The sequence below is a fragment of the Oryzias melastigma genome, linkage group LG13 (genome assembly GCF_002922805.2).
Source record: "Oryzias melastigma strain HK-1 linkage group LG13, ASM292280v2, whole genome shotgun sequence".
Taxonomy (NCBI): Eukaryota; Metazoa; Chordata; class Actinopteri; order Beloniformes; family Adrianichthyidae; genus Oryzias; species Oryzias melastigma.
The window spans coordinates 13820750-13836009 of record NC_050524.1 but is presented as its reverse complement, the minus strand read 5'-3'; the positions used below and the strand labels follow the sequence as shown (position 1 = coordinate 13836009).

The following is a 15260-nucleotide window of genomic DNA, read 5'->3' as shown; positions in this document are numbered from 1 at the left end:
TTTTTTTCCCGCTTCTTTGGGCTAATTTAGGTTTTAGCTAATATAATATTAATATTATCTAATATATAATATCTAATATTTTAGCTTACTGCTAGCTTCAGCATTTTCAGCTTTAGTGTTTTAAGCTATCAGCCAAATTCATCTAACACCATTCACACAAGCATAATTGCAGGTAATGCTATACATCTAGTTCATAATTGTGTTAAAAAGTTAGTTTTAAAGTTTTATAAGTTTAGTTTTAAAGTGTTCAATAAATGTTTATCTTGTTCGGCCCGCGACTTAAGGTGTGTTAGGATTTTGGCCTACTGTGCGATTGAGTTTGGCACCCCTGCTCTAACTTTTGCCCCTATAACTCCGCCCCTGGGTTTGTACAAATCGTAGATACATGGTACAAACAGATTTAGCTGGTCCAACAGCAGATCTGTAGATGTTGATATTAGGTTTTTTTTTTAACTTTTTCCAGACCTTTGCACAAAGTTTACATTCAGAGATTTTCAAATCTTATTAAGGAGAAAACATGAGCCATCAAATTCTGTTCCCACCATCAAAATGTTCTTATTGAGAGAGGATGGGATACAATTATTGAGACGGGTAGATCCATGATTATTAAATACAGTTCCTAGATACTTGCGTTACCAACGTGTCCAGCCAGCATAGTACACAATGCATGATTTGATGAGCAAACTAAGACTCCTGACCAAATGCTGATAGTTAAAGAGGCCAGATTTATCAAAAGGCAGAAATGTGGGTCCCCGTGTCATGGGTTCAAACAAGAATAAGGAACACTCAATTCCAGATATGACCAAAAACATTTTAGTTGATCATGATAAAAACGGCCAAACCTACTTGGTTAATTCCAGTTCTACAAATTCTGCAACTTTCTTTCTATATTTGGTGATTTTTGAAACCCTCTTGTTGACCGATTTTCTCAAGGGTGACTGTTCACAAATGTGTCAACTTTTACTGGAGACTTTTCTAGCTTTTTATGACACAAATTTTAAAGCGTTTATTGTTTAGTTGTGTCTCTTCCCATCTGGCAAGAACAGATGCTGCCATGAGGCTCCACCCCAAAACGATGTGACAGCTGAGTGGGATCTACCGTCACATAGAAAAGTGCCAATGAATTTTGATCGTACAATGTTGCATTAGATCCCGCTTTTAAAAGATCACAACTTTGATATATGTTGTCAAATGTGTTATATGTTGTATATTGTTCTTTAAAACATGTGTTAATTAGCTTTGCAGCTCTATCTCCATATCAAAGTAACTCACGCTTTTCAGAATCACGATGTTCAAATAAAGTCATGAAATGGATTTGGGGTTTCTTGCAAGTCTGAATAAAATCTAGATGGTTTCACTGACTTTTTGTCTCTTCTACAAAATTATTTTCTTGGTTAAAAGGTTTTAAAAAAATAAACAACAGGTAAATTGAGCGATTACAACATTAATTAACTTTTAAGGACTTCTATGTCAGACATTTTGTAAAATTAAAACGTCTTCAATAATTTCAACATCTGAATAAGTTAAAAATTATAGAAAAAAATAATAAATAAAAATAGTAAATTAACATTTTTGTTAAAAATGATAAAAAAAACTGTTAACATTACACACAGTGATTCTGTAAAATGCAGGAGTCATGCATTTGTAACATGAATGACACTAAAAATAACTTCAGAATTATCATGTCTTGATTTGATTGGAGGAGCACAGTCTACCTCAGAGAACAAGGCCATTTATTAGAGTATAAAGCACTGCCTCACATCGTTTTTGGTTTGTAAAAATACGTATCGGTATCAATATCTGGATAAAGTTGCAGGTCCGTTTTGGTCAGTGAAAGGATTATAGAATTTCAGGACCAGTGGATTTGAAATGCTTTGTAAACATGAGTCTCTGCATAATGTCACTGTTTGTGGTTATTGTGAGGATCCTAGCAGAAGAAGAAACTGCTGTCTGTGAAATGTGGGGCAGCCCAGAGTTCCCTTTGCTGTTTAAGTCAGGAGATATTATGATTGGAGGAGCTTTTTCTATGCACTCTCAAATTGATGCCTCTTCAGTCACTTTAAGTGATGCTCCAGATCCTCTGATTTGCACCAGGTATTGATTTATTTATTAAACTGTTCATGTTATTTTTTAAATAAACAGTCATGTAACACTTTTCTTTTACAGAGTGAACTTCAGAGAATTCCGTTTTGCTCAGACAATGATTTTTGCCATTGAGGAGATCAACAAAAGCAGCTCTTTGCTGCCCAACATCTCGGTTGGTTATAAAATATTTGACAGCTGTGGTTCAACCCTGCCTTCAACACGTGCAGCCATGGGTCTGATTAACGGACAGGAAAAGACTTTTGGAAAAAGCTGCTCTGGTCAGTCAACCGTTCATGCCATCATTGGAACATCTGAGTCCTCTTCAACCATCGTCTTGTCTCAAATTAGTGGAATTTTTCAAATGCCAGTGGTAAATATGTGTCATATATATTTTTTTTTTTTTTTTTTGTCCAACCACTTCATCTTTTTATATGATATGTGCATCAACCATTGAACATTCTATAAATGTTCAAATATTTTTATATTTATTTTTCTATCCCTGACAGGTGAAATATTCTTCATTTATTTTGTTTCTTTCATTATGTTTTCTCTTCCAGATCAGTCACTTTTCTACATGTGCATGTCTCAGTAACAGAAAGGAGCACCCCTCTTTCTTCAGAACCATCCCCAGTGACTATTATCAGAGCAGAGCGCTGGCTCAGCTGGTAAAGCACTTTGGATGGACATGGGTCGGTGCAGTGAGAAGTGACAATGACTACGGCAATAATGGAATGGCAACTTTCATTGAAGCTGCAACCCAGGAGGGGATTTGTGTTGAATACTCTGAGGCCATCGCAAGAACTGCCTCCAAAGAGCAGGTTGAGAGGGTGGTCAGAGTCATCACAAGAGGCACTGCAAAAGTTCTAGTTGCCTTTTTGGCTCAGAGTGAGATGGATATTCTACTTGAAGAAGCTTTGAGGCAAAATCTAACTGGGTTACAGTGGGTGGGAAGCGAATCTTGGATCACCGCTCAGCATTTGACTACCATGAAATACTCAAATATTCTTTATGGGTCCATAGGCTTTGCCATAAAGAAGGCAAAAATCGCTGGTTTGCAGGAGTTTCTTTTACAGGTTCATCCAAGTCAAGACCCTCAGAATCACATACTGAAGGAGTTCTGGGAAGAAACCTTTGGCTGCAGTTTCCAGTCAAGTCTGCAAGGAGTAAAGCAGTGCTCTGGATCTGAGAGACTACGAGACATAAAAAATCCTTTCACTGATGTGTCAGAGCTGAGAATATCTAATAATGTATACAAAGCTGTATATGCTGTAGCTCATGCAATGCACAGCATGCTAAAATGTGGAGAAAAGAGTGAAGCAGTTAACATGTCATGTACCTGGAAAAGCATTTTACCGCCAAAAGAAGTAAGACAGTAACTGTGTAAAATTTAACTATTTGAAACAATAGAATTTTTTTACTTTTCTCTTAGTTTCCCATTGTTGTGTATTTATAGATCGTGAAACACATCCAGAATGTGAATTTTTCTCTTCCGTCAGGAGAGAGAGTGTATTTTGATGAAAAAGGAGATCCTGCAGCGACCTATCAGCTAGTGAACTGGCAAAGGAACTCAGCAGGAGACATTGTGTTTGTGGTTGTTGGAAGTTATGATGCTTCACTACAAAATGGAAAAGAATTTACCATGAATGGACTTAACATTACATGGGTTACAGAATCCTTTGAGGTATCATCAGTCAAAACATACAACATTTCCTTTACAACCCCCCCCCCCCCTCTCCTTTTTTTTAAATCAAGTTATTACATGAAATGAAATAAGCATTTTAAAAAGTGGAAAAAATAACAATCGTCACTATAGTATTTATTTTTGGGAATTAAACCAATTAAAACACTTCGTCATAGGGACAGTTTAATGTCAAAATAATTCCTCAACAAATCACAATTATTTGTCTCCCCACCAATGTCACACATCATCTTGTCTCATATATCTGGATCAATAAATAGCTGACATGTTATTTTGTTGTCACAGAGGCCAGTTTCTGTCTGCAGTGAGAGCTGTCCGCCTGGTTTTCGACAGGCTATGATTAAAGGAAAACCCATCTGCTGCTTCTCCTGTATCGCCTGTACTGCTGGAGAGATCAGCAATTCTACCAGTGAGTTCATGTTTTCCAGGTTATTGTAAAATGTTAGGTTTTTAAAAGATGGAAACATTGTAACCCACATTTTTTAATGTTGTCTTGGATGAGGATGAACACTAATTGGGACAGTTGACAATGTTGCTGGAGCCTATCTCAGCTACTGTAGGGCGAGGGCTGAGAAAACTCATGTCAGGTTGCGGAGGATAATTATAACCCATAGCAGGTGCTTACTATGTTGCGAACAGTCCATTGTTCTGAATTAAAAAGAAAAAATCTCTTTACGTTGAATAATACTCCAATGTTCTTCATGAAATGTTTTACAAAGCACGATCAAAGTGTTTTTGATGAGAATAGATCTGTAACAGTTATTCTCGGGCGGTGGTTGGGTGAGATGGGAATTGGGGGCCTCTGTGTGTGTGTCTCCGTATTTGTGGATTCAGTGCGTCTCCGATCCCCAAACCCTGCGAATAAAGGGAAATGCTGTATGCAAAATGTATTATAATTTGCAAGAAGATTGTGGGGGTGAAGAAGAATAGAGCCGAAAATGGGACAAAACCTTCCGCTTGGATCTTGAGTCGGGTAAACCACTGATGGGACGCTTCCTGTTGTTAAACCTTTCCGCCAATCAATAGGTTTCATCAGTTCAATTCCATATTTCTATGGACCTATGAGCAACGGGGAACCAGAAATGGTACCAGTCAGTCCTGCTAAACGGGTCCACTTTGTAATGAAAACGCTCAAAAGTCCGGTCCAGACTGCTCAGTGGAAATGAGGCATAAAGGGGCTGACCAGTTCTCTCCCCATGATTCATGCCCAAAAAAAGACTCTACCACCTCCTTACTAATGTCCCAGCCTGGTTAAGACATGGTGGATCAACCACCCACTACTCCATCCATCTGAACCATCCAGCGCCGCACGCCACTCATCAGTGAAAGAGACTGTTTGAAAATGAGTGCGCACGCGTTGGGTTGAGGGTTGTTGGGTGGGCCGGGGAGGATGAAGAAAAGTATAAAATTTAAATGACACATCTCTACCTCACAATTTTTACTCTTACTTAACCCTTGAGTGTGTTTTCAAATTTTACTATGACCTTTCCCCCTTAGCATGGCCAAAGAAAATATGCATGAATGTTTTTACTCCACTGTTCTCACTGAGTGGTCTACGATCTTGCCATTTTGTGCTGGCCATCTGCTTGCCCCACACATGTTTGTCAAATTTTCACCCATAGACAATCCTTATCCATCCATAACCATAAAGGCAATCGTGGCTAAAGCTTTGGCCTTGAACCTTAGTTCATAACTATCCGAGACAGAACATCTCTATAAACTAGGTCGTGCAATGCCAGAAACATAGTTTGTTTGCATTCATCTTGCATGTTAACACAATATTACCTGGATCTGGCCCAGACTTGGTTGATGATACCACAGATAGCTTCAGATCCAAAAATGACTATTTTGGTAATTGAGACAAACATAAAAAAAAGCCTAACCATCCACAGAGAAGCCGAACATCTGCCACCTACCACTGCCTGTTCCCTATTCAGTTTGACAAGAAGTGACTACACTTGTTCTGCCCATGTAGCCACCCAACCAACATTACCTTGTGGCACCTATACAAGTAGCTGATGCTTATCAAAGCTAAACTAACCTCAGTTTTAGACTCCTGTTGGTAAGAAACAAAACACCACCACAACAACGGAGGTTGCAGAACTATACAACAAGCAGACTTATCTGTTATCTACACAGGTTTACCGTTGATGCACAAAGATTAAGTGTAAAAAAGAATAAGCATTCAATGTAGGAAAAATTACAGGTATTGGATAGTCAATTTGCATGATGGGATTTGACTTGAAAACACTCCAAGTCGAGGCATACTTGGGGGTCAGACTCAGCATAAATGAAATAAGTAGCTTCAAGGGATAGTTTTGACACAGAAAAAGAAATGCTGGCTAGTTAAGTCACTTTGAAAACATTAAATAGTTTCCTTTTTCCTGTTTTCCATGCAGATTCTGCAGAGTGTTCTCCATGCCCACTGGAGTACTGGTCAAATGAAGATCATAACAAGTGTGTTCCAAAGGTGATTGAGTTCCTGTCTTATGAAGAGACCATGGGTGCCCTCCTCGCTGCTTTCTCTTTGTTTGGAGCAAGTTTAACACTCGTTGTGTCTTTTGTCTTCTTTTGGTTCCGTCACACACCTCTGGTCAAAGCCAGTAACTCTGAGCTGAGCTTCTTGCTGCTGCTCTCTTTGAATTTATGTTTCTTGTGTGCTCTGACCTTCATTGGTCAACCCACTGACTGGTCCTGTATGTTGCGCCATGTAGCATTCGGCATAACCTTTGCTTTGTGTATTTCATGCATTTTGACTAAGACCATAACAGTGGTGATTGCCTTTACAGCCAAAAGACCAGCCAACACAGTTCCTCAGTGTTCTGTGTCATTACAAAGAATGGGTGTTCTTGGTGGCACTTTTCTGCAGGTGTTGGTTTGTGCGGTGTGGTTAACTCTGGCACCACCCTTTCCTTACAACAATACAGTTTATGCAACAGAAAGGATTGTTCTAGAGTGTAGCTTAGGGTCATCTATAGGGTTTTGGGTTGTGTTAGGGTATATTGGCCTTCTGGCGATATTATGCTTGATCCTTGCTTTTTTAGCTCGAAAGCTGCCTGACAATTTCAATGAAGCAAAATTCATTACATTCAGCATGTTGATATTTAGTGCAGTCTGGGTCACGTTTATCCCAGCATATGTGAGTTCTCCTGGAAAATTCACTGTAGCTGTAGAAATCTTTGCAATTTTGGCCTCCAGCTTTGGATTGCTTTTCTGTATATTTGCTCCCAAATGTTACATTTTACTACTGAAGCCAGAGAGAAACACTAAAAACCACATGATGGGGAGAGAAAAACATTTTCATTGAAAATCAAAGCCATAAGTGCCGTTGTATGGCCCACCGCTGCTACCCACCACTACCTTCGCCACCCACCTTTGACTTCACTTGCATAGCAGCTGCTGCAAAGCCCTGTTTTGGTGGCCTAGATAAATACCCATATAGTACATTTTCACAATATTTCATTAAAAAGTATAGAAGTAACAGGAGAACGCCACTTTTTAGAGCTCACTACGTGCATGCCGTTCAACATCTACAACTTTTAATTGCTACATTTTTTCCCCATTTGCTTCCTAATCATCCTCAAGAAGTGAGGAGAGGAAAAATTCCAGGATGAATTTTGATTTGTAGCTGATGCCAAAGTTACTTTTTTTTTTAAATTCAAGATGGCAGTCTCTTCCTGGGGTCAAAAGCTGACAAAACCTCAGTGGCAGTTATAGACTTTAGCTGGCAAGATGTGTGTGAAATTTCATGAAGTTCGCTTGAAAAAAAGTTTCTTTTAACCTTATGGTGGGAAAATTTGAAAACTGCAGAATCTCATATTTCCAAATGGCTTCCAACCCACAGGTCATGTGGCCATCCCATAATAATTTTAAAATTTCCTTTGGGTTGTTAAAACTTCTTAATTGCAGGACGTTCAAAATATGAATAAAGTTGTCAATTTAAACATAAATGGTTATTTCATTGCTTTTCACATCCAACGGCATATCCAGTCTGTATGTCCTCATATAAAAGAGCAAACTCACATCTAATTAATACATCTGTCATATGAAGTTGCAAAGAAGTGGAAAGATTGATTAGGGTGAGACCAATGAAACTGGAAGAAAAGATATTAGTCCAAGAAGTGACAGGTAGGCACCCAATAGCGATCTGACGGACTGTAACTTCCCAAACTCAAGATACTGGACCTCCCCTAGAAGCTGGAGAACCGTGCAGACTTCAAAATCCAGGAGGGAAGGAAGTGGCATCTCATGGACACACATTTTCAAAGAAAACCAGAGAAACATATTGAAACATAGCTTAAGCTGTTTAGCACTCTTTATATACATTTTTTAAAATTAACTCAATCGTGAAATGGTTGCATCCTCTAGTGGCAAACCTTAAAACCAGATTGCAGTCCAGTTTTTGAACAGAGAGAGCAACTAAAAAAAGAAAAAAAAAAAAAAAAAACATTGGCATTATTAAAGCTAATTTATGGAAATTCAAGTTTTTAAATAAGTAGAGAATCTAGCTAAATTTTGTGAATTTTACTTGGATTATCACACAGCCACAGTGTGTAAATTATCATTAAATGCAATAGTATTCAAACACAACAGCTGTAACAAAATCTACATTTAAACAAAACTATGATTGGATTCAACAAATATCGTTGAGAACATTAATTATTAAATCAGGAATAACCACTTTTCTTTTAGATGAATTGTAAAAATGTGCAAATTATGAGATTTATACAACCAATCTGTAATATTTTTTGTGTCCTGTACCCCCAGCTATACATTAAATCAATAACAGCCAGGTATAGCTTTCATCATTATTATTAAAGTGTGATTTGATTATTTTTTAAAGCTTAAAACTGACTGAAAGCTGTTTTTTAGGCCATGGCGATATATAAATTTATGTAGTGAAGGGATTGAAAAACATTAGCACATCTGAAACACCACGTTTATCTGCATCTCTGCAATGTCTCCATTGGTGGTTATTTCAAGCATCTCACCAGAAGATGAAACCACGTTATGTGAAATACTGTGCAGTGTAGTCATCAAAGCTGGTGATTTTGACGAGTCTGCCATCCCCATAATCTCTATCCCATCCCCATGTCATCTTTTATGTGTTTATCTAACACCTTAGTCAATGCCACTGGGCTTTAGCAGGCAGGTTTAGTGTTCTCAACTCCTCCATAAGAAAAGTAGTCAATGGCTGAACTATAGAAGTCCCTAATAGTTGCTAAATGATCTAATCCACTAATTAGTATATTATTTGCATGGAGCATTTTGGAAATTTGTCAGTTGCTACTAATTTTTGCCTTGATTAAAGTAGAAATACAGTTTTTTTTAAGTCTTACTAAAGAAATATTAGACATTAATATTTAATTTTTTCAAGTCTTTATTTGTTCTGATTGTAAAATAGTCATACAAATAATTTAAAAAAGGAAAAATAATGTACATATTTAATATTTCTTCATTTAAAATGAAAAATTCCAACATTTAGTTCAGTTATTAACAGAAACACCAATTTATTGCTAAATTCAGTTGCGTAGCAGAAGTCATTTGGTTAAACTCACAGAGGAATTTACATTTCTGCAATGACCACTAACAAACCAGATTAACCAAAAGAAAAGAAATAAAAACAAGCAAAGATGTTAGTTGGTAGTGAGTGAGATCGGCAAGTGTGATGACATCACCCCCACGCTGTGATTTGATTAGAGGGCCTCAGTCATCATCACCTTCAGAGGTATAAAGCTCTGTCTCTAAGAAGAAACACATTTTAGTTAGTAATAAAGGAGGCTATAGTAAAGAAAGCAGAGTGGAGAGCTGTGATTGTAAGCCGCCCTATGAAATATGCATGACTTCATTTGTGTTATAGTACTCTTTATAGTTGCTATGGGAGTCTTAGCAGAAGATGAAACAAGTCTCTGCGAGCTGCTGGGAAGCCCTGTGTTACCTGTACTATCAAAGAGTGGAGACATCACCATTGGAGGAGCTTTTTCAGTCTATACCCAAACCCCAAAGTCTTCATCTTCTCTGACTGAAACTCCAGAACCTCTCATTTGCACAAGGTATCTTTTTTTTTATCTTTTTTCTTCAATCACAGAGAAATGCATGTAATTGTACAGACTTTGTTTCACAGGATAAGCTTCAGAGAGTTCCGTTTTGCTCAGACAATGATTTTTGCCATTGAGGAAATCAATAACAGCAGCTCTTTACTACCCAACATCTCAGTTGGTTACAAAATATTTGACAGCTGTGGTTCAACCCTGCCTTCAACACGTGCAGCCATGGGTCTGATTAATGGACAGGAAAGGACTTTTGGAAAAAGCTGCTCTGGTCAGTCAACCGTTCATGCCATCATTGGAGCCTCTAAGTCCTCTTCCACCATTGTCTTGTCACAAATTGCCGGGATTTTTCAAATACCAGTGGTAAGTATGAGTAATGCTTGTTTATGAATATTTCTTTGTTACTGTTTCACATTTATGATTAAATATTCATGCCTTTACAAAAAGATGAAGAGAAATCAAACATTGAGTTTAGAAGTGTTATGCATATCTTTTTGTTGTGTTTTCTCTTCCAGATCAGTCACTTTTCTACATGTGCATGTCTCAGTAACAGAAAGGAGCACCCCTCTTTCTTCAGAACCATCCCCAGTGACTACTATCAGAGCAGAGCACTGGCTCAGCTGGTAAAGCACTTCGGGTGGACATGGGTCGGTGCAGTGAGAAGTGACAATGACTACGGCAATAATGGAATGGCAACTTTCATTGAAGCTGCAACCCAGGAGGGGATTTGTGTTGAATACTCTGAGGCCATCTCATGGACTAGTTTAGATGAACAGGTCGAGAGGGTGGTCAGAGTAATCAAAACAGGCACTGCAAAAGTTATAGTTGCCTTCCTTGGCTATGATGAAATGGATATACTGCTTGAAGAAGCTTTGAGACAAAATATAACTGGCCTGCAGTGGGTAGGAAGTGAATCCTGGATTACATCAAGTAATTTGGCTCTAAGAAAATATTCTGGAATACTGACTGGCTCTATAGGATTTGCCATAAAGAAGGCAAAAATCGCTGGTTTGCAGGAGTTTCTTTTACAGGTTCACCCAAGTCAAGACCCTCAGAATCACATACTGAGGGAGTTCTGGGAAGAAACATTTGGCTGCAGTTTCCAGCCAAGTCTGCAAGGAGTAAAGCAGTGCTCTGGATCTGAGAGACTACGAGACATAAAAAATCCTTTCACTGATGTGTCAGAGCTGAGAATATCTAATAATGTATACAAAGCTGTATATGCTGTAGCTCATGCAATGCACAGCATGCTAAAATGTGGAGAAAAGAGTGAAGCAGTTAACATGTCATGTACCTTAAAAAGCATTTTGCCGCCAAAAGAAGTAAGACAGTAACTTTGTAAAACACATAATACATTTTGAATGAATACACTGATTTTGAGGTCATGTTCTATGCCTTGTTTCTATCAATAGATTGCCAAACATATCCAGGACGTGAACTTTTCTCTTCAATCAGGAGAGAAAGTGTACTTTGACGAAAGAGGAGATCCTGCAGCGACCTATCAGTTGGTGAACTGGCAAAAGAACTCTGCAGGAGATCCCGTGTTTGTGACTGTAGGGAGCTATGATGCCTCACTTCCAGATGGAAAGCAGTTTACAATAAAAGAGATGAATCTCACATGGTTTGGAGAATCTAAACAGGTGTCAGCCTTTTTATCCCACATTTTTTTATGCCAAACAAGAGTCATAATTTAAACTATAACAATTAACATAAGTATTTTAATGTGTTATATATGTTTTATATAAGAGAAATGACAGAATTTTCAATGAGCTTCTCGTAACTTGTACTCTAAAACAAGATCATCGACATAAAAAAAATTAAATGTTCAACCAGAAAGCTGAATTTTTTTCCGGTACAGTTTTGAATATCACATTAGTTAAATAGTTATCAAACTTAACTTTTTCAGTTTTTCTTTAGGATAACAGACACAATATAGATAATTCTAATCATACTGTTGTGCTATCCTGCATTTCAGAAATTAGAAAAGCTCCCATGACTTTCAATTAAAGGAATTTTTTATGAATGTTGAATAAATAATAAATGAAGTCATTTTAGTTTGACATTAAGCTAATTATTACTATTGCTGTAAAAAAACAAAACCTGTCATTCTTCAAAACTAAATTACTGCTCCTAAACATTTGAAATTTTTCAATGACAAAAAAGTGAGAATTAATAGAATATCCGGTCTCTTCGAAAAAAAAAGAATATATATATATATATATATATATATATATATATATATATATATATATATGGCATCGTTCCTGATTTGATTTGAACCCTCAACTGAATGTTTGTCATACGTTAGAACTGCAAATTGATGATTAAAATCTATTGTTGTTACAGAGGCCAATTTCTGTATGCAGTGAGAGTTGCTTTCCTGGTTTCCGACAGGCTGTGATCAAAGGCAAACCCATTTGTTGCTTTTCCTGCATCGCTTGTGCGGCTGGAGAGATCAGCAATTCCACCAGTGAGTTTTTTTTTATTTGAAGGTTCACAGTCTGTTTTATTTCAGGAGCAGTTTTGTTTTATAATTTGATGATATTTTACTGTTTATGGAGATTCAAAATGTACTATGTTTTCAAAAGGAACTGGACTGTTACCCACTGGTCCAAAGCCCATTCAGATTTGATAAAATGATGTACTTCTTTACAAATCAAGGCCCCACAGACTGAAAAGAGAGGAGAATTTAAGTTACGTGAGGTTTTGTGTAATTCAAGCCAATCCATGTATCAGTCATTAACCACTTTGTTACTGAAGTCTCCCAGTAAAACCTTGAATGCCCTATCCAGAACAATGTTTGCTACTCCACCTATAGACTTCAAGAAAACCAGGGACTCTGTACTGCTGGTCATAAATCATCAGTAAAAGACTCGTGCAAACCTGAAGGAAGAGAGACATGACTCTCTTGTTCACAGTGGTAAATTTAGGTGTCAAACTCCAGGCCTCCAACTGGTTTTCCAGGAACCCTGCCTTATCTGCTGTTGATTATCTGGATCAGGTGTGTTTAGCCAATAAGGAGCATCGATAGCAGGTTGGTTGGAAAACAAGTTAGACACCAGGCGTCAAGGCCTGGAGTCTGGCACCTCTTCTTTAATGTATAGGCAGGCATATAACAGGCCACTGCCTCTCACCTTGGCCTTGCTTATAGTCCTTCATCCCTCCAGCTCTTTCCACAGTAGAAGAGAGTACAACCCCTCTTGAGGAGGTGGGTTTCTGCAGCTGAACTGTGGGTAGATGTGAGCCCAACTAATTGTAGCCGATACTGGGTTAACCTCCTTTGCAAGCTCAGACTCCTTCCCATTTTATGTGAAGTACCATGTAATATCCCAATGGTTAGAATCTATTTCCATGAATAGGGCTGTCGAAGCACCCTCCTTTGACTACTGCCTAAATTACACAGCACATTCCAATCTGGCGAACCTACAAAAAGCTTTCAGTTAGAAGTTGTTTAACAGTTTGTATATTTGTAGGTTATAATACTCGAAATAAAAGACACAACCACTTAAAATTATTCAATCTGTGAGTAAAAACTTCTCTCAAATGAAAAAGTTTAACTTTTTGAAATTGATAAAAAAAAAAAATGCTAAACTGTGCCAAGAATGTAAATTTAATAAAATATATATATTTTTTTATTTTCTAACAATTATTTTGATGGACATAATATAATGATTCATATGTTTTTCCATGCAGATTCTGCAGAGTGTTCTCCGTGCCCACTGGAGTACTGGTCAAATGAAGATCATAACAAGTGTGTTCCAAAGGTGATTGAGTTCCTGTCTTATGAAGAGACCATGGGTGCCCTCCTCGCTGCTTTCTCTTTGTTTGGAGCAAGTTTAACTCTCGTTGTGTCTTTTGTCTTCTTTTGGTTCCGTCACACACCTCTGGTCAAAGCCAGTAACTCTGAGCTAAGCTTCTTGCTGCTGCTCTCCTTGACTTTATGTTTCCTGTGTGCTCTGACCTTCATTGGTCAACCCACTGACTGGTCCTGTATGTTGCGCCATGTAGCATTTGGCATAACCTTTGCTTTGTGTATTTCATGCATTTTGACTAAGACCATAACGGTGGTGATTGCCTTCACAGCCAAAAGACCAGCCAACACAGTTCCTCAGTGTTCTGTGTCGTTACAAAGAATGGGTGTTCTTGGTGGCACTTTTCTGCAGGTGTTGGTTTGTGTGGTGTGGTTAACTCTGGCACCACCCTTTCCTTACAAAAATACAGTTTATGCAGCAGAAAGGATTATTCTAGAGTGTAACTTAGGGTCATCTATAGGGTTTTGGGTTGTGTTAGGGTATATTGGCCTTCTGGCGATGTTATGCCTCATCCTTGCTTTTTTAGCTCGAAAGTTGCCGGACAATTTTAATGAAGCAAAATTCATCACATTCAGCATGTTGATATTTAGTGCTGTCTGGGTCACATTTATCCCAGCATATGTGAGTTCTCCTGGAAAATTCACTGTAGCTGTAGAAATCTTTGCAATTCTGGCCTCCAGCTTTGGTTTGCTTTTCTGTATATTTGCTCCTAAATGTTACATTTTAATACTGAAGCCCGAGAGGAACACTAAAAACCACATGATGGGGAGAAATCAAGTAAAAACATAATAAAAGCTTGTGTATGGTAGTCACTCTAAAATTACATGTTAACATGTAAAAAATAAGAACACAGGAGTTAGACATTTTAAGGCTAAGTTTTTTTTTTCTGTTCGCTTTGAAATATGTGTAGATAAGGGCACCCCAACCCTTTTCCCCTGTTACTTCTCTCAGTTTATACACAGAATATTGAGGGGATTTTACGTCAGTTAATGAGATACAATGTAATTATTTTAACTTCTGTATATTTGTGGTCAGACACAGGACTTTTCCCAAGTTATGCGTCCTTCTAGCCAACAAGGCCAAGTGGACGGTATAGGTCTATAAGTGGGGAGAAAATGTGGGCCCCAATTGGGTTAGTCAGCAGTTTTAATGGTGGCCTCACCTGTGTATGCTCACACTGCCTCCACTTCTCAGGGACTGGCAGCCCGGGCAATGGAGCTTTCTACACTGTCCACTGGGTGGCTGGCTTGCGAAGGGAGCCAGCCCACTGAGTGCGCACTTAAGCCAACATGGACAAACACAAATGGTGCCCACTTGGCCTTGCTAGCAGGGAAACATCTCACCAAGAAGTTACCTGAGTAGTATTCTTGCCTAATATTCAAATCATTATATTTTGTTGTATTGGATATAAAGGAGCAGTTCCTCTTTTGTTGCTTAGTCACAACTGCCCTTACGGGGTGTTATGGGGTGTCTGCGGGTGGAAATTTGGAAAATCTGTACAGGCCATTCAGGTGGCCCACTGGAAATATCAAGGTTGTTGATCACTTGGTGAACCTGTAGTGCGAAAATGTTCATGCCTATTTTTTCTATGGCCATGCTGCGGGCGAGAGGTCG

The 15260-nt window shown here is 38.3% G+C and overlaps 2 protein-coding genes across 3 annotated transcripts; both read left to right on the top strand.

The window, feature by feature from the left end:
- Positions 1 to 858: 858 nt before the first annotated feature.
- LOC112149364 (extracellular calcium-sensing receptor-like) lies at positions 859 to 7143 on the top strand. 2 transcript variants are annotated; one of them, XM_024277014.2, is made up of 7 exons: positions 859 to 2094; positions 2167 to 2455; positions 2643 to 3158; positions 3198 to 3449; positions 3539 to 3766; positions 4070 to 4193; positions 6184 to 7143. In XM_024277014.2, exons 1-7 carry the CDS (start codon positions 1883 to 1885, stop codon positions 7089 to 7091), a joined length of 2529 nt encoding a protein of 842 aa, XP_024132782.2. In that variant the 5' UTR covers positions 859 to 1882; the 3' UTR covers positions 7092 to 7143. The 2 variants fall into 2 exon arrangements, with proteins under 2 accessions (XP_024132782.2, XP_036070910.1); XM_036215017.1 differs by having other exon boundaries at positions 2643 to 3449.
- Positions 7144 to 9903: 2760 nt separating this feature from the next.
- On the top strand, positions 9904 to 14910 carry LOC118599540 (extracellular calcium-sensing receptor-like). The gene is made up of 5 exons (XM_036215018.1): positions 9904 to 10197; positions 10350 to 11156; positions 11247 to 11476; positions 12183 to 12304; positions 13528 to 14910. Exons 1-5 carry the CDS (start codon positions 9943 to 9945, stop codon positions 14433 to 14435), a joined length of 2322 nt encoding a protein of 773 aa, XP_036070911.1. The 5' UTR covers positions 9904 to 9942; the 3' UTR covers positions 14436 to 14910.
- The last annotated feature ends 350 nt before the right edge of the window (positions 14911 to 15260 follow it).